At 45.6% G+C, this 21565-nt stretch overlaps 1 protein-coding gene across 1 annotated transcript; it reads left to right on the top strand.

Moving 5' to 3' along the window:
* Positions 1 to 16705: 16705 nt before the first annotated feature.
* LOC119285727 (50S ribosomal protein L6, chloroplastic-like) lies at positions 16706 to 19938 on the top strand. Its single transcript, XM_037565054.1, has 3 exons — positions 16706 to 16862; positions 17915 to 18223; positions 19445 to 19938. The coding sequence occupies exons 1-3, from the start codon at positions 16828 to 16830 to the stop codon at positions 19779 to 19781; spliced, it is 681 nt and encodes a 226-aa protein (XP_037420951.1). The 5' UTR covers positions 16706 to 16827; the 3' UTR covers positions 19782 to 19938.
* Positions 19939 to 21565: the final 1627 nt, after the last annotated feature.

Genomic DNA, 21565 nt, shown 5'->3' on the forward strand with positions numbered 1-21565 from the left:
CCCACTCAAGGGCTTAGCTGCGACCCCGTAATCGACTAAGTAAAAAAACTACTCCAGTGGAGAGCAATCCTCACACTCGGGGGCTTAGTTGCGACCCTGTAATCGCCTAAGTTAAAAAAACCACTCCGAGTGGAGAGCAATCCTCCCACTCAGGGACATAGCTGCGACCCCGTAATCGCCTAAGTTGAAAAACCACTATGACTGGAGAGCAATCCTCCCACTCAGGGACTTATCTACGACCCCGTAGTCGCCTAATTTAAAAAAACCACTCCAAGCGGAGAGCAATCCTCCCACTCGTCGGAGCTATGTGACAAGTACAACGTCCGCTCCATCCCGATCCATCAGGATGACGAGGTGCAGGTCATGTGTGGCACCTGGTGCTCGCGTCGCGGCACTCTCGTCGGAGCTGCGCCACAAGTACAATGTCCGCTCCATCCCGATCCGTCAGGACGACGAGGTGCAGGTCATGTGCGGCACCTGGTGCTGACGTCTATGACCCTCTCGTTAGAGCTATGCCATGAGTACAACATCCACTCCATCCCAATCCGCAAGGAGATGAGGTGCAGGTCATGTGCACCACCTGGCGTTCATGCCCGTGGCCCTCTCATCAAAGCTGCAAGTACAATGGTCTTGAGGTCGATTCAGCAAGCGGTCAAAGCAATCATATTCGAGAGAAAATCAAGTTCAGAAAAATCCAGCAAGGTTGAGAACCACGAACGGAAGTACTTGGGCATCAAGCCCAAACGAGTTTAACGGTTACAAAATCACTCGGCATTCCGAGGCAAATAAAAGTGTAGCATCAAGTTCGTTCACTCCTTAGCAGGAGGGGGCTGGTTGGCTCGACAAATTCATCTAGGTCGATCCCATCGGCGATGCCAGTGGTAGCCTCGATGAAGGTCTCCATAAAAGACTGGAATTGAAGCCTCTTGGTATTGGCGACCTTGATAGCTGCTAGCTTCTCTTCCTTAGCTTCTTTGCAATGGACGCGGACCAGAGGCAGAGCCACGTCAACACCACACCGGGCAGAGGACTTCTTCCACACTTGCACTCGACCAGGGATTTCATTAAGTCGAGTCATAAGAGACTCGAAGTCGTTTTGGAAGGAAACTTTTGCCGAGAGCTCTGTGTCGATCCGCACCATCGCCACTTTCGGTCGGGCAAGATATTCTGCAACGCCAGCAAGGCGGGATTCCAGTCGCATCACATTCATAGCAGCTTCATCTTTGATGGGGGAGTTGATGGGGTCCAGGCTCGTCTCAATCCGCCCTATCTCTTCCTCAAAGTTTTGACAGAATTCTGCACACACACAAGAAAATAATGAGTCAACTGATCACATGATGAGTTGGTAGTTACAAATTAGTCGGACAAGGGAAAGTACCTTCGAGCATAAGGAACAACTTCTTAGCGAGCCCTCCTAGATAAGCCTCCAGGTCGTTTCTCTTCTGAGTGAGATCTCCAACCTTGTCAGTCAGAGTCACCTTGTCCTTCCTCAGGTGCACGACTTCTTTGTTGGCTTCGTTGATGGCAATCTTCAGTTTGGCGTTTTCCTCTTCCAACTTGCCGATTGAAGCCAGCTTCTTTTCGGCAAGTTTAGTTTTCTCTCGCGCTGTCTTCTGTGCTGCTGCAAGGTCGAGGTCCTTCTGCTCCAAAGCCTGCTTCATTTTCTCTAAAGAAATAACATTCTTCATACGAGCTTGGAGTTGTCTATTTTCAGTATGCACATCTGTTCGAGTAGAGTCACTCGGTTCAAAGATTGAAAGGAAAAGAAGACAAGGCAAACAGTCGACAGGTTATTACCTCCCATGGCAGCCGCTTCGTCCTTAGCCTTCTGCAAGTTCTCTTTGGCTAGCTTCAAGTCGAGGTCGAGCTGGATCTGCTTCTGCTCCAAGTCAGCAAACTGAACTACAAGATCACAAGGTTTCTACAATCAACAAGTAAGATGGGTCAGTCGACAAGAACAAAGGTCAATTTATTTCGAGCGATAAGATACAAGTTCAAGTCGTTTCGGCAAAAAGAGTTCTAAGACTACTACCGAATCGAGCATTCAACAGTAGTCTCGGGAACTACACCCAGTGGGTGCACTTGGCGTGCCCCCACTGGTTTGACTTTCCACTCGACGTAGCCCGTCCAGTCGGAGTAGAACTTTACAAACAGATATTCATCAAAGACCCCACACCCAGTGGATGAACAGATGCAAGGTCTAGATTCATGGAAAATGTTCATCCATGGACATCTTACGAATAATGAAGGAGCAGTTTCCAAGTACCATATCCTAACAGAGCAAAAATCAAGCTGAAAGATCAGTCGGAATCTACTCACTTGGACATTAGTTTGAAGTGCAGAGCTGGCATCATAGGCACCCTAGCTAGCTTCGTGCCCCACCTTCAGTCGCTCCATCATAAGGCCTGCTTGGCGTAAAGCTTCCTTAGCAGCGCTCACTGGGTCCTCTGGGACATGATGGATAACAAATAGTGGAGTGGGTGGAACAGTCGAAGCAGCCACGGGATCTGAGATATGGAGTTGCACGGACGGAGCAACGTCTTGGGCAGTCGACGTCGAAGGACGATCAGTCAACACAGGATCGCCAAAAGAAACGGAAGCCCGAGTTGGATCTCCTGATTGCTGAATCACTAGTTCTGTCACTGGTGTCGACTGAGATACCTTGCTTGTAGGCGCCCTCTTGCTCAAGGTCCTGCCCTTTCTTCCCGTGGTCTTATGAGGCATGTCTTCATCATCGTCTGGAAGATCAATGACATTCGGTGGTGCTGCAAAGGCTTTGTGACACTATAACACAGATGATGGGTCGGCATTCTCTAGCAACGGTCCATGGACCATGCATGGGTAGAAACCTTGAGCAATGGCTTCATACTTGGACTTAGGCTACAGATTTCTGTACAGAATATCTCCCCAGGGGCCCTTGATGGCGTTCTTTTCAGCATATTTAGCAGTCACAAATCTGTACATGAACCATTCTTCCGCCCAATATCTTCGAATCCATTGGATTCGGGTCTTGCGCTGGTTGTAGCTTTCCTCGGGATCTGACTTTTATAGCTCAAACAGGTATGGAGGTAAATCCTTAGTTGTATCTCCACGGCGCTGCCTGCCGCCCTTTCTAGCTAATTTCTTTATTGCCATTATATTCAGACTGGATGGCTTCAAGACAGTGAATGGCTTCCTTTTGCTGGTCAGACAGGAACTGGCTTCAGGTGAGTGAATGTGCTGCTGTAAGAACTCTGCAAATGAATGCAGACTATGAGAACCAAGGGATTCTCCCACGGACATGTACCTGTGACAACATTAAGGTTCGAGGGAAGGGAAGAGGTTAGATGCATTCTCAGACGATTTTGAAGAAAAATCAGTTTGAAGACATTGACCTCATAGAGAGAAGACATTCACTTATTTGAAGAGAGTCGGTTCCAGATTTGTACAATCCATGAATAAGTACAAGTGAGGAATCTAACTAGTTATGAAGCATAAGTGAATATACTTGGCATGATATGAGATGCAGATAAGGATGGATTCATATTTGGAAGTGAAGAAACCACTTTTGATTGAAGCGGATGGATTTGACGGATCAAAAAGGCAGTAAAAAGTAAGTTTTAATTACCGCTGACGAACTGCTAGACGAGGTGGAGAGAGAGGCCGAGCAGTTCAATCATCCGTGCCCTAACTTGGCAACGGAAGACACCTACGGCGACGGCGGAGAGGACGAGCAGTTCAATCACATTTGATTTGTCTTCATATCACACCAAACCAACATTGCGAAGATAAACCTTGAAGTCAAATCAATGTTGAAGACAAATCAAATGCGAAGACTATGCAATTTTGATGCCACATGAAACACTTCGAAAAGATTGTGGTGGTGGTGGTGTTACCCACCGCATAGGAAGTATTAGACCGAAACACGGCGCACAATTATCGTGGTGCTCCGAGGTCAAATTCCGCATTAATGTATTCACACTTAGAGTGTATGTCTTCATTGACTGAAGATATACGTTACTTCGTGCGTTGCACATCTAAGCCATCAACATGCATAAGCATTAGGATGTGTGTCCAATTACAGGACATTTGAGGATTCTAAGATATTTAGCTCACACCGCAGCTTGCAAAACCTTTTCTCATCCAAGGGCTTTGTGAATATATCTACCAATTGCTCTTCAGTGTTGACGTGAATGATATCAATATCTTCCTTCATGACATGATCTCTGAGAAAGTGATGATGGATCTGAATGTGCTTTGTCTTCGAGTGCTGGACTGTGTTGTTGGCAATCTTGGTGGCTCTTTCATTGTCGCAGTAAAGTGGCACTTGCTTAAGGTGGATGCCATAGTCCTTGAGAGTTTGCTTCATCCATAGAAGCTGAGCGCAGCAAGATCCAACAGCAATGCATTCAGATTCAACAGTGGAGAGAGATACAGAGTTCTTCTTCTTCGAAGGCAAACAGACAAGAGATCATCCAAGAAAGTGACATGTGCCTGATGTGGAATTGCGATCAACCTTGTCACCGGCATAATCAGCATATGAGAATCCCACTAGATCAAACTATGAGCCCTTTGGATACCATAATCCTAGTGTTGGGGTGTAAGCCAAATATTGAAGAATTCGCTTCACTGCTAAGTGATGCGATTCCTTTGGTGCCGCTTGGAATCGGGCACACATGCAAACGCTAAGCATTATATCTGGCCTAGATGCACATAAATAGAGTAAAGAACTAATCATGGAGCAGTATACCTTTTGATCAATCTCTTTACCATTGTCGTCGGGACCCAATTGACCTTTGGATGGCATTGGCGTCGTGTACCCTTTGCAGTCTTGCATTCCAAACTTCTTCAGGCAATCTTTGAGGTATTTCTCTTGAGACATGAAAATGTCGTTGCTCTGCTGATGGATTTGAAGACCGAGTAAGAATTTCAGCTCACCCATCATGGACATCTGATATTGCTCTTGCATCATGTGTCCAAACTCATCACTGTATCTCTTATCACTGCAGCCGAAGATAATGTCATCCCATAGATCTGGCATACAAACAGTTCACCATCGTATGTCTTCATGAAGAGAGTGGGGTCCAGGGAACCAAGTTTGAAGCCTTTGCTCTTTAGGAAGTATTTAAGAGTGTCATACTAAGCGCGAGGGGCTTGTTTGAGGCCATACAGTGCCTTGTTAAGCTTGTATACCATGTCAAGATGTTTTGGGTCTTCAAAGCCAGGTGGTTGTGCAACATACACTTCTTATTCAATCTTGCCATTGAGAAAAGCACTCTTCACATCCATTTGGTATAGGAGGATGCTGTGATGGTTGGCATAGGCTAGCAGTATGCAAATGGCTTCAAGCCTAGCCACTAGAGCAAATGTTTCATCGAAGTCAATCCCTTCAACTTGAGTGTATCCTTGAGCAACGAGACGAGCCTTGTTTCTGACCACTTGACCATGCTCATCTTGTTTGTTGCGATAGATCCATTTGGTGCCTATGATATTGTGCTTGCAAGGATCAGGGCGCTTAACCAATTCCCACACATTGTTCAACTCGAACTGTTGAAGCTCTTCTTGCATAGCTTGAATCCATTCAGGTTCCATGAAGGCTTTAGCAACTTTCTTGGGTTCAGATATCGAGACAAATCCAAAGTGCCCACAGAAATTTTCTAGTTGTGTTGCTCTTGAACGAGTGAGTGGACCAGGTGCATTGATGCTATCGATTATCTTCTGAATCTGCACTTCATTTGCAACACGAGGATGAATTGGATGACGACTTTGCTCTTGCTGGTCATTGTCTTCATCATCAGTATTGACTTCGGGCTGAGTAGTGTCTTCAGGTTGATTAGGTGCAAAAATGATGAGTTCTTCTTCAACCTGAGCCTCTGAAGGTATGATTTCTCCAGTACCCATAAGCTTGATGGATTCACTTGGTGAGACTTCATCTAGCACATTTGGCAGGTGCTCTCTTTGAGAGCTATTAGTTTCATCGAACCGCACATCCACAGTTTCAACCACTTTATAGTGAAAGAGGTTGAAGACTCTGTAGGAGTGTGAATCCTTTCCGTACCCAAGCATAAAACCTTCATGTGCTTTTGGTGCAAATTTTGAAGTGTGATGTGGATCCTTGATCCAGCACCTAGCACCAAATACTCTAAAGTAGCTGACGTTTGGCTTCTTACCAGTTAGTAGCTCATATGATGTCTTCTTTAGAAGCTTGTGAGGGTATACATGGTTGATGACGTGACATGCAGTGTCAATGGCTCCAGGCCAGAATTTTCTTGGAGTCTTGTACTCATCGAGCATCATTCGTGCCATCTCAATGAGGGTTCTGTTCTTGCGCTCCACGATGCCATTTTGCTGAGGTGTGTATGGAGCTGAGAACTCATGAGTGATGCCCAATGTATCAAGATAAGTGTCGAGGCTGGTGTTCTTGAACTCTGTGTCGTTGTCACTTCTAATGTGCTTGATCTTGATGCCATAGTTTGTCATGGCACGATTGGCGAATCGTCTGAAGACATCCTGCACTTCATTCTTGTAGAGAATTATATGCACCCATGTATATCTTGAGTAATCATCAACAATAACGAAGCCATAGAGACAAGCAGTTGTAGTAAGAGTAGAGTAGTGAGTAGGGGCGAATAGGTCCATGTGAAGCAGCTCGGAGGGTCATGATGTTGTCATGATTGTCTTCGAGGGATGCTTGGCCCTAGTCATCTTTCCAGCTTCGCAGGCACCACACGGATGATCCTTCTTGAACTTGACGCCCTCGATGCCTACGACATGCTTCTTCTTCGCGAGATTGTACAAGTTCCTCATGCCGACATGCCCTAGCCTCCGATGCCAGAGCCAGCACTCTGAAGCTTTTTCTAGAAGACATATGGCCAACTGTGGTCCTGCTGAGAAATCTACCATGTACAGATCATCTTTTCGGTACCCTTCAAAGACTAGAGATATGTCAGATTCCATAAGAACAAGGCAATGATATTTTCCAAATATCACAATCATGTTCAAGTCACAAAGCATTGAGACAGACATTAAGTTGAAACCAAGGGATTCAACAAGCATCACTTTACCCATGTGCAGATCCTTTAATATTGCAACTCTACCTAGTCCTCATACCTTGCTTTTACCAGTGTCAACAAGTGTTATGTGACTTTTGTCAGATGGATGTAAGGTTGAGTCCATGAGAAGACTTCGATCACTAGTCATGTGGTTAGTGCATCCACTATGCATAATCTGCTCAGAAGCCTTTGGTATCGTACCCTACAGTGCAGTTAGGGGGATAGAATTCACCAAGGGAAATGGGAAGCATAAACATTTGACGAACAAGCAGATTATCAAAGTTTAGATCCTGGTTAGGCAGATAGGATGATTGTCAAGGAATCCAGGAACAAAATACATAGTAAGACCATTTGGGAATTTTATCTTGCGCCCCACAAGATGTTTTAGGTCCCCAACATAAGCATCAGACGCCTTTGATTTCCGGCTAGAGACCTTTCCCTGCAAAAGAGAGTTAATTTTTCTTAACCACCCACATCTTCAGGGGTGGCTTAGAAGCAATGAGTCTAAGTGCAGCATCTGAGAACTTCGGCTTTGGAGCCCTAGCAAATAGCCTTGCAGGAAGTGAATAATACTCATAAGGATAAGCAGAAAAGTTCTTGGTCTTATGAACATAGTTGTTTGATGAAACACACTCATATTCATAAGTATGAGTATGGTTTCCCCACAAAACATTGGTGTTAGGGTGACTCTGGTGAGTCCTCTGTCTGTATGAAGCCTTTGGATCATATGAAGCCTTTGGTCTGGGGTTTGTCTTCTTCCTAGGTGGTGTCATGATGAAATCCACCTGAAGATTATCGAGAAAACTCTTGGGCACCCAGATCTTCTTCAAAGGTGGTCCATTCCTGCAGTTAGTACCAATATACCTGGCAAACACTTCACCATTCTGATTCTTAAACAATTTATAGTTTGCATCAAAGGATTCATCAATGATAATAGGGTTAGCACAAGTGAAGCCAGATAAGGTAGATGGATCCACTGAAGGTCCCTTTGTAGCAACCCATGTGATTTTGGGGTACTGCTCAAGCTTCGAGTAGGAACCATCAACATTCATTTTCCTCTCGAACCCAACACCCTCTTTCCTAGGGTTTCAGTTCAGAATTTGTTTCTTGAGGACATCGCACATTGTCTGATGCCCTTTGAGGCTTTTGTACATTCCTGTTTCAAGCAATGTCTTCAACCTGGCATTCTCATCAGCAATAGTAGTGGTATCCTCAAAAGAGGGGTTAGTTTCCACATCAGCAGTTGAAGACATAGCAACAATAGTAGCGGTAGAACATCTAGCAACAGAAGAAGCATTATCACGCTCAAGACATTTTAAACATGGTGGCTCAAAGTCTTCCTGAGCGGAACTGATCTGTTGAGCATGGAGTGACTCGTTCTCCTTTTGAAGATCTTCATGAGCCGATCTCAAGTGCTCAAGCTCTTACTTCCTTTGAAGATAATCGTAGGAGAGCTTTTCATGAGTAGTTGAGAGCATTTCATGACGACTTTAAAGTTCTTCGTACTTAACGTGAAGATTTTTAATGTCTTCAATTAAGGACTAAGTTCGAGTCATTTCCGCGTCCAACAGGTCATCGCTTTTGTCTAGCAACTTTTGAATATGTTCCATAGCATTTTGTTGTTCTGTTGCAATTTTAGCAAGTGTTTTGTAGCTAGGTTTAGATTCACATTCAGAGTCATCTTCACTTGAAGTTTGAAAGTAAGCATCACGTGAGTTTACCTTGGCACCACATGCCATGAAGTAGTAGGTGGGAGGAGAGTCATCCTCATCATTAGCATCAGTGTTGGTGACGAAGCCATTGTCTTCAGTGTTGAAGACGGACTTGGCGACATACGCTAAAGCTAGAGCCAGGCTTGCCATGCCTGAATCAGATTCCTCTTCAGACTCCACCTCTACCTCCTCAGATGCAGACTCCTCCTCTGAATCCATCTCCTTGCCAACAAACGCATGAGCCTTGCTGGATGAACTCTTCCCGTGTGATGAAGACTTCAACAAAGACTTGGAAGAAGACTTTGAGGATTTCTTCTTCTTGTTGTCATCAGAATCATATTCCTTGCTCTTCTTCTTCTTGGTCTCGTTATCCCACTGAGGACACTCAGAGATGTAGTGACTAGGTTTCTTGCACTTGTGGCAAGTTCTCTTCCTGTAGTCACGTGAGGGAACTTCATCGTTTCTTGAGTTGGATCTCAAGGACTTTCTGAAGTCTTTCTTCTTGGTGAACCTCTGGAACTTCTTCACAAGCATAGCAAGCTCCTTTCCAATGTCTTCAGGATCCTCAGAACTGCAGTCAGATTCTTCTTCAGATGAGGAAACAACTTTTGCCTTTAAAGCGCGAGTTTGTCCATAGGTAGGACCATAGATATCTCTTTTCTCAGATTGATGGAACTCATGTGTGTTGAGCCTCTCAAGTATGTCAGACGGATCGAGAGTCTTGAAGTTAGGGCATTCTTGAATCATCAAGGCCAAGGTGTCGAATGAGCTGTCAAGCGATCTCAGAAGCGTCTTGACGATTTCATGCTTGGTGATCTCAGTGGCGCTGAGTGCGTGAAGTTCATTTGTGATATCAGTGAAGCGATCAAATGTGAGCTGGACATTCTCATTGTCATTTCTCTTGAAGCGGTTGAAGAGGTTGCAAAGAACACTAATCCTTGAGTCTCTCCGGGTTGAGACGCCTTCGTTGACATTGGAGAGCCAGTCCCAGACTAGCTTCCGGTTTCTAGTGCACTCACACGCCCGTACTATCCTTTGGTTAGGTGACCACAGATGATGTTCTTGGCGGTTGAGTCCAGTTGAATGAACCTCTTGACATCGGCAGCGGTGACACCTTCGCCGACCTTGGAAACGCCATTCTTGACGACATACCAGAGGTCGACGTCAATGGCTTCAAGATGCATACACATCTTATTCTTCCAGTAGGGGTAATCAGTGCCATCGAAGACAGGGCACGCAGCGGAGACTTTGATTATCCCTATAGTCGACATAGCTAAAACTTCAGGTGGTTAAACCGAATCACAAAGAACAAGGGAGCACCTTGCTCTGATACCAATTGAAAGTGCTAGTTATCGACTAGAGGGGGGGTGAATAGGCGATTTTTATGAAAGTCTTCAAAACACGGGGGCTTTGAAGACAAATGATAGAAATGAACCTATTGATATGCAGCGGAAGGTAGACTACACTAAACAAGCCATAGTCAAGTAAGCGGTGAAATGAAAGCACGAAGACTATCAGCAGCTAGGTAGTAAGGATCAAGATGGAAGACAGTATGAAGCCCTACAGTAAACAGTCTTCACTTAGTGAAGTCAATCAGATCATACAGGGAGGCAGTGACTTCATGAAGACAAACTATAAAGTAAAAGGGAAGTGAAGGATAGAACTAGTAGCTTGGTGAAGACAAGGATTTGGTAGACCAGTTCCAGTTGCTGTGATAAGTGTATGTCCAGTTAGGGAGGCTGAGATTTAACTCAGAAGACCGCGTCTTCACCTTATTCTCCTTGAGCTAAGGACACACAGTCCTCGCCCAATCACTCTAGTAAGGCTTCAAGGTAGACTTCCAAACCTTCAAAAACTTCATTCACCGGCAACCCACAATGACTCTTGGATGCTCAGAACACGACGCCTAACCGGCTGGAGGATTCACATTCCTCAAGTGTAACAAGTCTTCAGATCATGCGGACAGAAAGACTTCAGTGATGCCTAACACTCTTTGGCTCTGGGTGTTATGGGCTTTGTCCTCGCAAGGATCTCTCTCTCAAATGCTTCAGAGGTGGGTTGCTCTCAAACGACAAAAGCCATGCACTAACTCTGAGCAGCCACCAATTTATGGTGTAGGGGGTGGGCTATTTATAGCCAGGAGGCAACCCGACCTGATTAGTCCGAAATGACCCTGGGTCACTAAGGAACTGACATGGGTCCAACGGTCAGATTTCTAACACACGCGACAGCTTGACTTGGGATACAAGTAAAGCTGACTCATCCAGCTCTGGATAAGATTTGCTCTCATTGTCTTGGCTCGAAGACATAGGATTTGGTTGGTCATCACATTAGTCACTCTGACTTTGTTCACTTGGACCCCACTTAACAGTACGGTGGTTCCTATGACTCAACAAAGAAGAAAAGGAAACTACGAAACAACTATGTCTTCGCACTCCATAGTCTTCATACGATGTCTTCTCATGTCATAGTCTTCAATGTGAACCTCTTCATAGACCACCATTATCTTCAATGTCTTCACACATTTTTAGGGGTCATCTCTGGTAGGTAAACCGAATCAATATAGGACTACTACCTGTGCTATCTTGCAATTCTCACCAACACATTAGTCCCTCAACCAAGTTTGTCGTCAATACTCCAAAACCAACTAAAGGTGGCACTAGATGCACTTACACTAACTATAACCCATGGATCCAAACAAGGCCAGTAAATAATGTACTTAGACCTGCACAATACATGTTTGAATGACTAAGTTTGCTTGTTTTAAATATTAGGCCTGCTGTAGTTAATAACACACCTTTCCACTTATTCTTTTTAAATATTAGGTTTTTAACAATTTGATCTTGCACATGTAGACCCCGCTATCATAGGTTTTGACCCACTGTTCAACCCTTTTTGCATATGGGGAAATGAGTTGTCCGTGAATATCAATTAAGTCGAGAAACTCAGAAAGATTGTTAGGATAAATAAATTGGCGACAAAAAACAACAAGATCTTTGTCTGCAGAATAAAGAAGACAACACTATAGCATGGTACTAACTATTATACCTTGCCTTTTTATTCCTTTGCCCCATTTCCAATATAGAGAAGATATTTATGCACATCCTTGTTTTCAAGCCTATCCAAAGCAGTTCACTGATGATTACCTCTCAAACCACCTGTATGGTCAGGCGGCAAGGAAGGTATTGATACAACACCCGCGGTTCAATATTGAAGTGTTCCTGAAGAGGACGGAGGATGGACGGTCAATCATCCAGAGGCACTGGCCTAAATTTGCAAAGACCTTCAACATCAATGAAGGCTCAATATTTGCCTTCCGCTTCAGCAGTTTTTCAAATGAGATTCATCTGTCTATGTACCATCTATGGTGCTAATTTCAAAAGGTTATAGATGTTGCATGTGAAACTTGATGCTGCTGCAGTTGTGTAATGGGGTAGCTGAGTGCCGAAGCTATATGATGTTGTACTCTGATGTATTTCAATTATGAAATCCTGCTTCCTTAATATGAAATATATTGCGTGCTTAATATGAAAATGGTCACCCTGGCGGACAGGTACCACGTCGAAGGACAAAACATGTTCGGGCGGCTTGAGAGTCAGCGTTGGAGTGCATTAGACCATCTCCACCCACCCCCTAACACCCCCCGGGGCGCCTTTTTTAGTGCCGGCGGCGAAAAATCGGCCCAATCACGCTCCCAACTCCTCATTTATCACCGGTTTGGGCCAAAATTACAGCCGGCGAACCCCAGCCGAACCCAGCCTCCCGGGGCGCCTGGGGCGCTGGCGGAAGCGAAAAGGCGCGTGGGCCCGCGCTGTCGGCGACACCAGGCATATTCCCGCTTTTTCCCCGCCCTTTCCCTCCATTTCCCCCCATTGCTTGCCCCTTCTCCCCTGTCGTTCCCACCATTCTCCTCATCAGACCAGTCACCATGCCACCAAAGAAATATGTTGCCCCTCGCGCCGCCGCCGCCGATGCCACCCAGCCGAAGCAGAGGAAGCCAAGGGCCCCGATGGCAAGACCGTCGGGTATGACCAACGCCGAGTGGATGACGGATGTTCAGCCCCAGGAGGTGGTCACCATCGACCGGCGGAACAGGCTCATCGTCAAGAGAGCCAGGGACATGGCGGTGGTGGCGGCGGCAGCGGAGCAGGTAGAGGAGTTTCGCACGGGGATGATGAACCTGTCAGTCGGCTACTGCCCACAGGCCGCTTGGGGAGCCAAGCGAGTGTCACATCGCCGGCCAACCTCTCGCCGCCCCCACCGCAATGGGGGTATGCACCATCGCCCAGCTACTCCGACGATGACGCGCATGGAGGGTTCAAACCCAACATCGCCTTCATGGCGCGCCGCCGCGTGCCTCGCCCTCCGACCTCAACCTTGACCAGCACACTACCCCTCCCCCCTCGCATTCACCACTGGCCTCAACACCCAGTACAACTACTCGCCGTCGGCGTACTCAGCCTCGCCTGCGCCTCCTCTGCGCCGGGGCGCCCTGTCGTTTGGACACGGTTCGACGCCGCAGTTCAGTAACACCGACACTGACATGGACGAGATCATCACAAGCGGCTCGGTCGCCGCCGCTTCCTGCCCCGGGTTTCACGCACAAGACGACATAATGGACGCCGACATGGACGACGAGCTCGACAATGCCGAGGAGGAGGGGGAATGAAGAACAGGCGGAGGAGGAGGCAGAGCGACGCCAACGATGAAAGGGAGAAAGAAGAAGAAGGCGGCCAATGCCAAGCCGGGCGAGCCTCGCATCAAGTGGACATCGAAGGAAGACATGTGCCTCGCCGAAGCATGGAAGACCGTCGGCGTCGACCCGATCACCGGCGCGAACCAGAACACCGACATGTATTGGAGAAGGATCCAAACGGCGTTCGACGAGCGCAAGTTGGTCGACCCCTACTTCACCACCATCCACATGGAGCGCAGGGACAAGGCCATGTAGAACCATTGGGCGATCATCCAGGTGCCCTACAACAAATGGCATGGGATTGTAGAGGAGGTCGCAGCTCGCTCAGAAAGCGGCGCCAACATCGAGGGTCGGGTATGCCCGGCCCGTCGGCTCAGCTCTTTTTCGCCGTGTACTTCGCCGACCCTTGTTCTTCGGCTGTGCACATGGTTCTATTGTTCACCATGTGTCGGCAGGACACTAGAGACCCCGAGTTCAAGTTCCTTCATGTGTTCTCCAGGATCGAGTCGTGCGAGAAGTGGAGGGAGGTTCGGCTCACCCTCGTCAAGGCCAAGGAGACGTACAAGCCGGACGTGCCTACCCCGGGGGTGGCGGATAGGCGCCCTGATGGCAGCAAAAGAGCCAAGACGGCGAGGGACACGACACCTGCTGTCGAACGGCTGCAATCGTTGATCAAGTAGTGCATCTCCGACGCTAAGAACAACACCGCAAAGAGGGAGGAGAAATCCGACGCGCGCTGGTCAGCGTTGATGACGAAGGAGGATGTGAAGCTTGACCTTCTCAGGATCAACGTCGCCGCAAAGAAGAGGAACACCGACCTGGCGTTCTTGATGTCGGCGGACATGTCGACGATGGAGAAGCAGGTCAAGGAATGGTACCTGGCGGAGCGCAGCCTCATCCTGAACCATATGCGTGGGCCGGCTTCGACCACCACCCCTACACCCACGCCGACACCAATGCCGACGTCTAGCGATGAAGCCACGCCGCTGACCACCAGCCTGAGCATAGAAGCCACACAGACGCCGAGTACGCCGACGCCGAGCTCGTCGACACTCACCAGTCCCACGCAAGAGGAGCCTGCCGTTTGATGTGTTCCTTTGTCTACACGTCTTTTCTTTTGATCGCCGAACTTTCGTGTATGTTTGATCGCCGAACTGTGACATGATTTGCCGAACTTATGGTGTTTTTTGGCAGCGGGAAAGACGAGTTTGAATTTATGGGTGTTTGGGGGCCGAAACCTGGGGCGCGGCTAGGAGCTGGATCGCCCCCAGGGCGAAAAAACCACCGACGCATACGCCAAAATGCAATCGCCGGGTGCACCGGGGGCTGAACGAGTGGAGATGCTCTTAGAGCTTTAGGCAGCTATGTACAAGACACACCATCTGTAAATTAATATACCATACTCTTCGCTACAGGGAGTATATGGTAATTTTTTGAAGAAAACCTATCAATTAACCCCGAGGTAATATCATTGGGAGTGACATAACTTTTTTTCTATGTTCAATTTGGTGCTAGAACTTCAAAAATACAGATTTGTGGTGATCCAACTTGCGTTACGGTGCAAATACGGTCACAAAACATGTACGCGGGCATATCCACCGCTTGCATGGCGTGCCATGCATGCATGGCCCCACTATCAACGACTGTTGGTGGAGGAGGTGTTTGGTATAACATGTGTAACGTCCATTTTACAGAAACACCCTCAGCTTTTTCATAATTGCGGCTGTATACTTCATTCACACGTAATAAGTACTGATAATTAAGTCTGTGGGTCCCATTTGGCAATCGGACCTATAGGGGACTCACCTGCCAGTGGACGTGAGAAAGATTTGAAGATTTAAAAATTAATCGTGTTGTTTGGGTTCAAACCAGCAACCTCTTCAGTCCAATGTCACGTTTTAACCACCACACTGGACGTCATTTGCTGTCTAGTATTGAGATGCATATGCTGTTATATTGTTCAACCCGACAAACAAATTATTTTTCTTTTCTTTTTTTGCGACAAATAAATTCTTTTTTAGCCGAGACAACTATAAATTCAAGCATATACAAAGAGAACAATGATGTTAGCAATAAGCTTGCTCTAATATCAAGTTAAGTAAACGAATTTAGAGGGTGCACAATTTTTTTCATTCCGCACAAATTGTTTATGGTTGGTTTGAACTCCTATGTCAAAATGGACTTGGGTCACTTAAAATTAAAATCCAATTTTGTACTGTTGCGGTAGGATAGTTTTCTTCACACCTCTAGGTCTAGAATTCAAATCATGAGGCACAAACACTTTGCGTATTTTTGTATTGAAATATGTTTTTTTGGCAAAAATATAACCTACACAAGATTCAAACCTGGGCCAGTTGCAAGCTAATTAATGGACAAACATCAGGATAAAATGATATATCATTATGCTATATATTTTATTTATCTAGACTTCTAAATTTTAAATTATTCGAATTCAAACAAAAAATTTGTTGGTTTGCGTGGAAGAATTTTCAACCATTTCAAGCATGAGCGATTTTTTTGCCATTTTGGAATCCATACTTTTTCATGTGTCTAATGAGAAACCTAGAATTTTATATGTTGGCAACCACGACTACTCGAGGATGAGTGGACTTTTTTCGCCATAATTTATTCAAATGGATTTTGAATTCAAAAGTTTTTGGCATGAAAACCTATAAATTTAAACTACAAAAGAACAAAGCTTGGGCAGGTTCCAGTGGTTAGTACCGCGCATCCAGTAGGTGACCCTAGCTTGCAAGTTTGTGAAAATATCAGCTGATCCCTGCTTACATTATAAAAGTGAAATATGGTATATTTGTTTAAAGACGTGCTTAGTACAATGGTTTGCTCAGGCCATGCACGTGCATGGCATCGCGAGTCCAAGCCTCACACGGCCCTGTTTGTTTCCCATTTTTCTTTTTTTTGAAGTTTTGTTTCTCATTTTTCTGTCAAGCGTGACGTGCGCTCGGCCTTTTTTTCTCAGTGCTCTACCAAGTGCGACCCACATGTGCTGATGAGGGGGCTTCTGTGCAATTAAGAACAAAGCAGGGGTGTTTCTGTAAAGAAAATGGTTCCAGTCGTGCGATCCGTCCGGATACGGACCGTATTTACATGAAAACGAAAACGTAAGTTGGATGACCATAAATTCATATTTTCATAATTTTAACACAAAACTAAACATCCAACATAAGTTCTATGATGTTCTTGTGATATTACCTCATTAACCCCTGCGTTCCACTGTGTCAGGTCCGAGTCGACCGAGGTCTGAAGCGTCTGGGCCCCCTGCCACCCTCTTCCCCCTTCTTCTGTGGATAAAGGATAAGAAATCTGCACCCGAAGAAGAAGAAGAAGCGCGCACACCGAGCGAGCGGCGGCAACACGGAGCCCGTCCATGGCGTCCCTCTCCCCCTCCCTCCACCTCCCTTGGTACCGCTTACTTTTTATACCCCTCATCGATGTCTTCACAGACGAGTCTATCTGTTTCTTCGCCACTTTCTTCGATTTGGTTCCCTCTGTTGAAATGCACGGAGCGCCGTGGTTCCACCCGCGCAGGCGGTCCTGGACGGATCACCCGCAATTGTATTCGTTGTAGGCTGCAGTTATCTTGTCGCTTCGCCGAGAATAAGTAGTTCTCGATTCCGATGCTATTGGCTTAGGGACTGCCAATAGGCTGTGTAAGTAGATTGGTTACCAAGTAGTACTAGTAAGTTCAGGCTTCTCGGACGCTTAGAAATCAGGAGGCACGTAATCGTGTGGGGACTTTGCTCATTGTGTTAGTACTAGGATTGTGGCTGTGGATGGGGCACTACTGTCCTGCTACTTAGTTCAATGTGCCAATGCCTTGGGTATACTAATAGTACTCCCACATTTTGACTTGCGTCCATAGGCCGGTAATCCGCCTACAATATGCATCTATCATTTAGCATCCCAAATCTTTGTATCCGCAAAATGGTGTGGATCATGAAGTTATTCATCATAGGACCGTTCTGGAACAACCTCATTACCGTGTATACAGATATTGATATCCCAGATTCGTGGGTTGCAAAGTCACCTCCAGGTTGTTTTATTATTGAAGGTCTAGCTTTCCAAAAGCTTTAAATGAAGTATTGCCTTATCATGCTACTGATAAGCTGAGCTCCAAACAAGGAGTGGATTTTGTGCAGAACTGAAACAAGTGTCTTTAATATCTTATTTTGTTACTACCGAGCAAGAAAAGCGGAGTGGTACTCATGCTAGGTGAATGGTTCAGGGTCATGTTTTTAGCTACCGGTTTTTAGATTTTGTAGCTTATATCATTTTGTCTTTGGGTCTCACTAAAAATAGTCCTGCTGAGCATTCATGATTTTATCTGTATTTCGCTTTACTAATGTGTCTGCAGCGAAAGTAACATGTTCTTATTTTTGACGTAAGGGCTTGTGCTTTTCTATGCAAAATACATAATATTTTAACGAATCTTATTTTTGTGGGAAATAAAACAGCAATTCAAGAATTGGCTTCCTTGGGAAGTCACAAGGCATACTTCTTCGTGTTATCCCTGCTGGCAGAGTTGGTTTCATTAGAAAAACAGTGGAATGCAAGGAATCTAGAATCGGAAAGAAGCCGATTGAAGTTCCATCAAATGTTACTCTAACACTAGAGGAGCAGTTTGTCAAAGCTAAGGGTCCACTAGGAGAGTTGACATTAAACTATCCCGCCGAAGTAAAAGTTGTGAAAGAAGAGACTGGCAAATTGAGAGTATTCAAGACTGTGGAAACCAAAAGGGCGAATCAGATGCATGGCCTTTTCAGGTAAAACTGACAACAGAAACTGCAAAATGAGTTTGCTTATTTCACTGTCATTGCGTCACTGCTCAGTATGTTTGTTCCATATCTTTTCTTGTATACCCGAAGTGAGTACTAACTTGTGATGCCTGCTCTTGTCACAATTCACATATATTAGCCATCACTTCTTGCACTCAAGAGCGGCAGTATGAAAAAAAAAATTTAATTACACTGTGATACCACCAGTGCCTGAAAATGAAGTTCTATCACATATGCTATTTGCACAACCTTTTACTCTTACTAGCTCCTACAAGATTCTAGATTCCAGAAAGCAATGTTTAAATTCTTTGGGAGACATCCTGTCTCACCAATCATAAATGTAGGTGGTCATCTTGCTTTATTTAGCTCTAAAATTGTTCAATGTAGGTGGGGAAGAAACAGAGAGGGCTTTTGTAACATGTCTGCAAAAGATTTGGATAGAAGTATTTATTTCCTACATTTGGTACCCTGTTGTCTATTCATACCAAGGCAAACAAATCTAGTTTAGGTGGGGAACTAAATAAATGGAAAAGAAAGATATATTTTTTGTGAAGTGTCAAGGGATTTGCCACTACAACTATTTTTTTGCATGATGGTAGATTGATATAAGACCAAATTCTATCTCCTTCACTGTTTGTGAACATGGATCGATCCCTTGACCCTTGACTCCTTGAGTCAAGCTTTAGACAACCCTTGACTCCTTGAGTCAAGCTTTAGCCAACCCTTTCGGCCTCCTTTGATTCATAGGATAGGAATAGGAATTTCATAGGAAGTGAGATGACATGCATCTCAATTCCTATAGAGAAAGAGATGCCACTTGATGCATAGGATAGGAATTTTTTCCATTGAGTGTAAGCTAATGTTTTTTTTTCTTTGAAATGTGAAGGGTTGGATCCTATCCTACATAGGAATAGGAATCCATTCCTACAAACCAAAGGGCATCATAGGATTTTTTTTCCTTTGAAAATTGTATCATATGGAATTCCTACAAGATCCCTACAAACCAAAGGAGGCCTTCCTTTTTTTCCCTGTCACTGGTACCTAAATTTGCTGTCGTTAATCATAAGAGCATAATGTTCTTGTACAGAAGCAGAATGATGTTTGCACATTCATTCGCTAACTAAATAAAAGTAACTATTGGTTGGTTGGATTAGATCAATCATCTCGAAGTTGTTCTAAAAACACGGTTGCAAATTGTTGTTAATGCAGAACCCTGACGGACAACATCATCGTGGGGGTGTCAAAAGGATTTGACAAGAGGCTTCAGTTAGTGGGGGTTGGGTACCGTGCGACGGTGGAGGGCAAAGACCTGGTGATGAACCTGGGATTCTCGCACCCTGTCCGGATGGCTGTCCCAGAAGGACTTCAAGTCAAGGTGGAGGAGAACACGAGAATCATCGTGAGTGGGTACGATAAGAGCGAAATCGGCCAGTTTGCTGCCACCATAAAGAAGTGGAGGCCTCCGGAGCCATACAAGGGGAAGGGTATCCGGTACCAGGACGAGATTGTCAGGAGGAAGGAGGGCAAAGCTGGGAAGAAGAAATAGAAGGCTGTTTATTTATTTGTTTGCATTTCTTACGTACTTTTGTTCTGTTTTCCCTCTGTAATCCGCCATCTTCCGAGTACTACCATGTTCTTTAGCCCTTGCACAATTTGTAGAGAAAAATGTCACAGTTTACGTCATGGCGATGTGTAACACCCTCGATGCGGCTATAGCTCCCACGTGTCGAGGCACGATTTAGAGACATAACCGTATTAAAAGCAATGTCGCAAGTTAGGCAATCATCACAACATCCCATGTAATATAAATAATAAAGAGGAGATACATAGTTGGCTTACACTCGCCACGTCACATAAAGTACATAAATAGCATTACAACATTCAAATACTCATGGCCCGACTACGGCGCCAAAATAAAAGATAACCCAACATGCGACACGGTCCCGATCACCCCCAACTGGGCACCACTACTGACCATCAGGGAAAGACACGTAGTATCGTTGAGAGTCCTCGTCGAACTCCCACTTGAGCTCAAGCGCGTCATCCGGAGCAGAAACATCAGGCCCTGCATCTGGTTTGGAAGTAATCTATGAGCCACATGGACTCAACAATCTCGCACCCTCGCGATCAAGACTATTTAAGCTTATAGATAAGGCAAGGTAAAAATATGTGGAGCTGCAGCAAGTGACTAGCATATATGGTGGCTATCCTGTTCGCAAAAGAGAGTGAGAAGAGGAGGCAAAGCGCGAACGAGAAACTAGAGAACAACCTGCGTAAGCATTACTCCAACACCGTGTTCACTTCCCGGACTCCGCCGAGAAAAGACCATCACAGTAACTCATACTGTTGATTCATTTTAATTAAATTAAGGTTCAAGTTATATACAACCGGACATTAACAAATTCCCATCTGCCCATAACCGCGGGCACGGCTTTCGAAAGTTCAAATCCCTGCAGGGGAGTCCCAACTTAGCCCATGACAAGCTCTCACGGTCAACGAAGGAATAGACCTCCTCCCGAGACATTCTGATCAGACTCGGTACCTCGGTTCTTCAAGACACTCCGACAGGTTAAAACAAATCCAGCAACACCGCCCGAATGTGCCGACAAATCCCGATAGGAGCTGCACATATCTCTTTCTCAGGGCACACTCAGATGAACACTACGTACAACTAAAACCAACCCTCGAGTTGCCCCGAGGTGGCGCTGCAAGTAGCTCTGTTTGGACCAACACTTAGAGGAGCACTGGCCCGGGGGGGTTTAAATAAGATGACCCTCGAGTCCGCGAAACCCAAGGGAAAAGGCTAGGGGGCAAATGGTAAAACCAAGGTTGGGCATTGCTGGAGGAGTTTTATTCAAGACAGACTGTCAAGGGGTTCCCATTATAACCCAACCGCGTAAGGAACGCAAAAATCCGGGAACATAACACCGATATGACGGAAACTAGAGCGGCAAGAGTGGAACAAAACACTAGGCGAGAGGCCGAGCCTTCCACCCTTTACCCAGTATATAGATGCATTAAGATAACATGGCAATATAATGATATCCCAACAAGTAAATAATGTTCCAACAAGGAACGACTTCCAATCTTCACCTGCAACTACCAACGCTATAAGAGGGGCTGAGCAACGCAGTAACATAGCCAATCAATGGTTTGCTAGGACATGATGGGTTAGAGGTTTGACATGGCAATTTGAGAGGCTTGAAAGCAAGTGGTAGGCATCGTAGCATGGCATAGCAAAAGAGCGAGTATCTAGCAAAGCAAAGATAGTGGTGATTTCGAGGGTATGATCATCTTGCCTGCAAAGTTGTCAGAGTTGACTGGATCCTC

This window comes from Triticum dicoccoides, chromosome 4A (genome assembly GCF_002162155.2).
Source record: "Triticum dicoccoides isolate Atlit2015 ecotype Zavitan chromosome 4A, WEW_v2.0, whole genome shotgun sequence".
NCBI lineage: Eukaryota > Viridiplantae > Streptophyta > Magnoliopsida > Poales > Poaceae > Triticum > Triticum dicoccoides.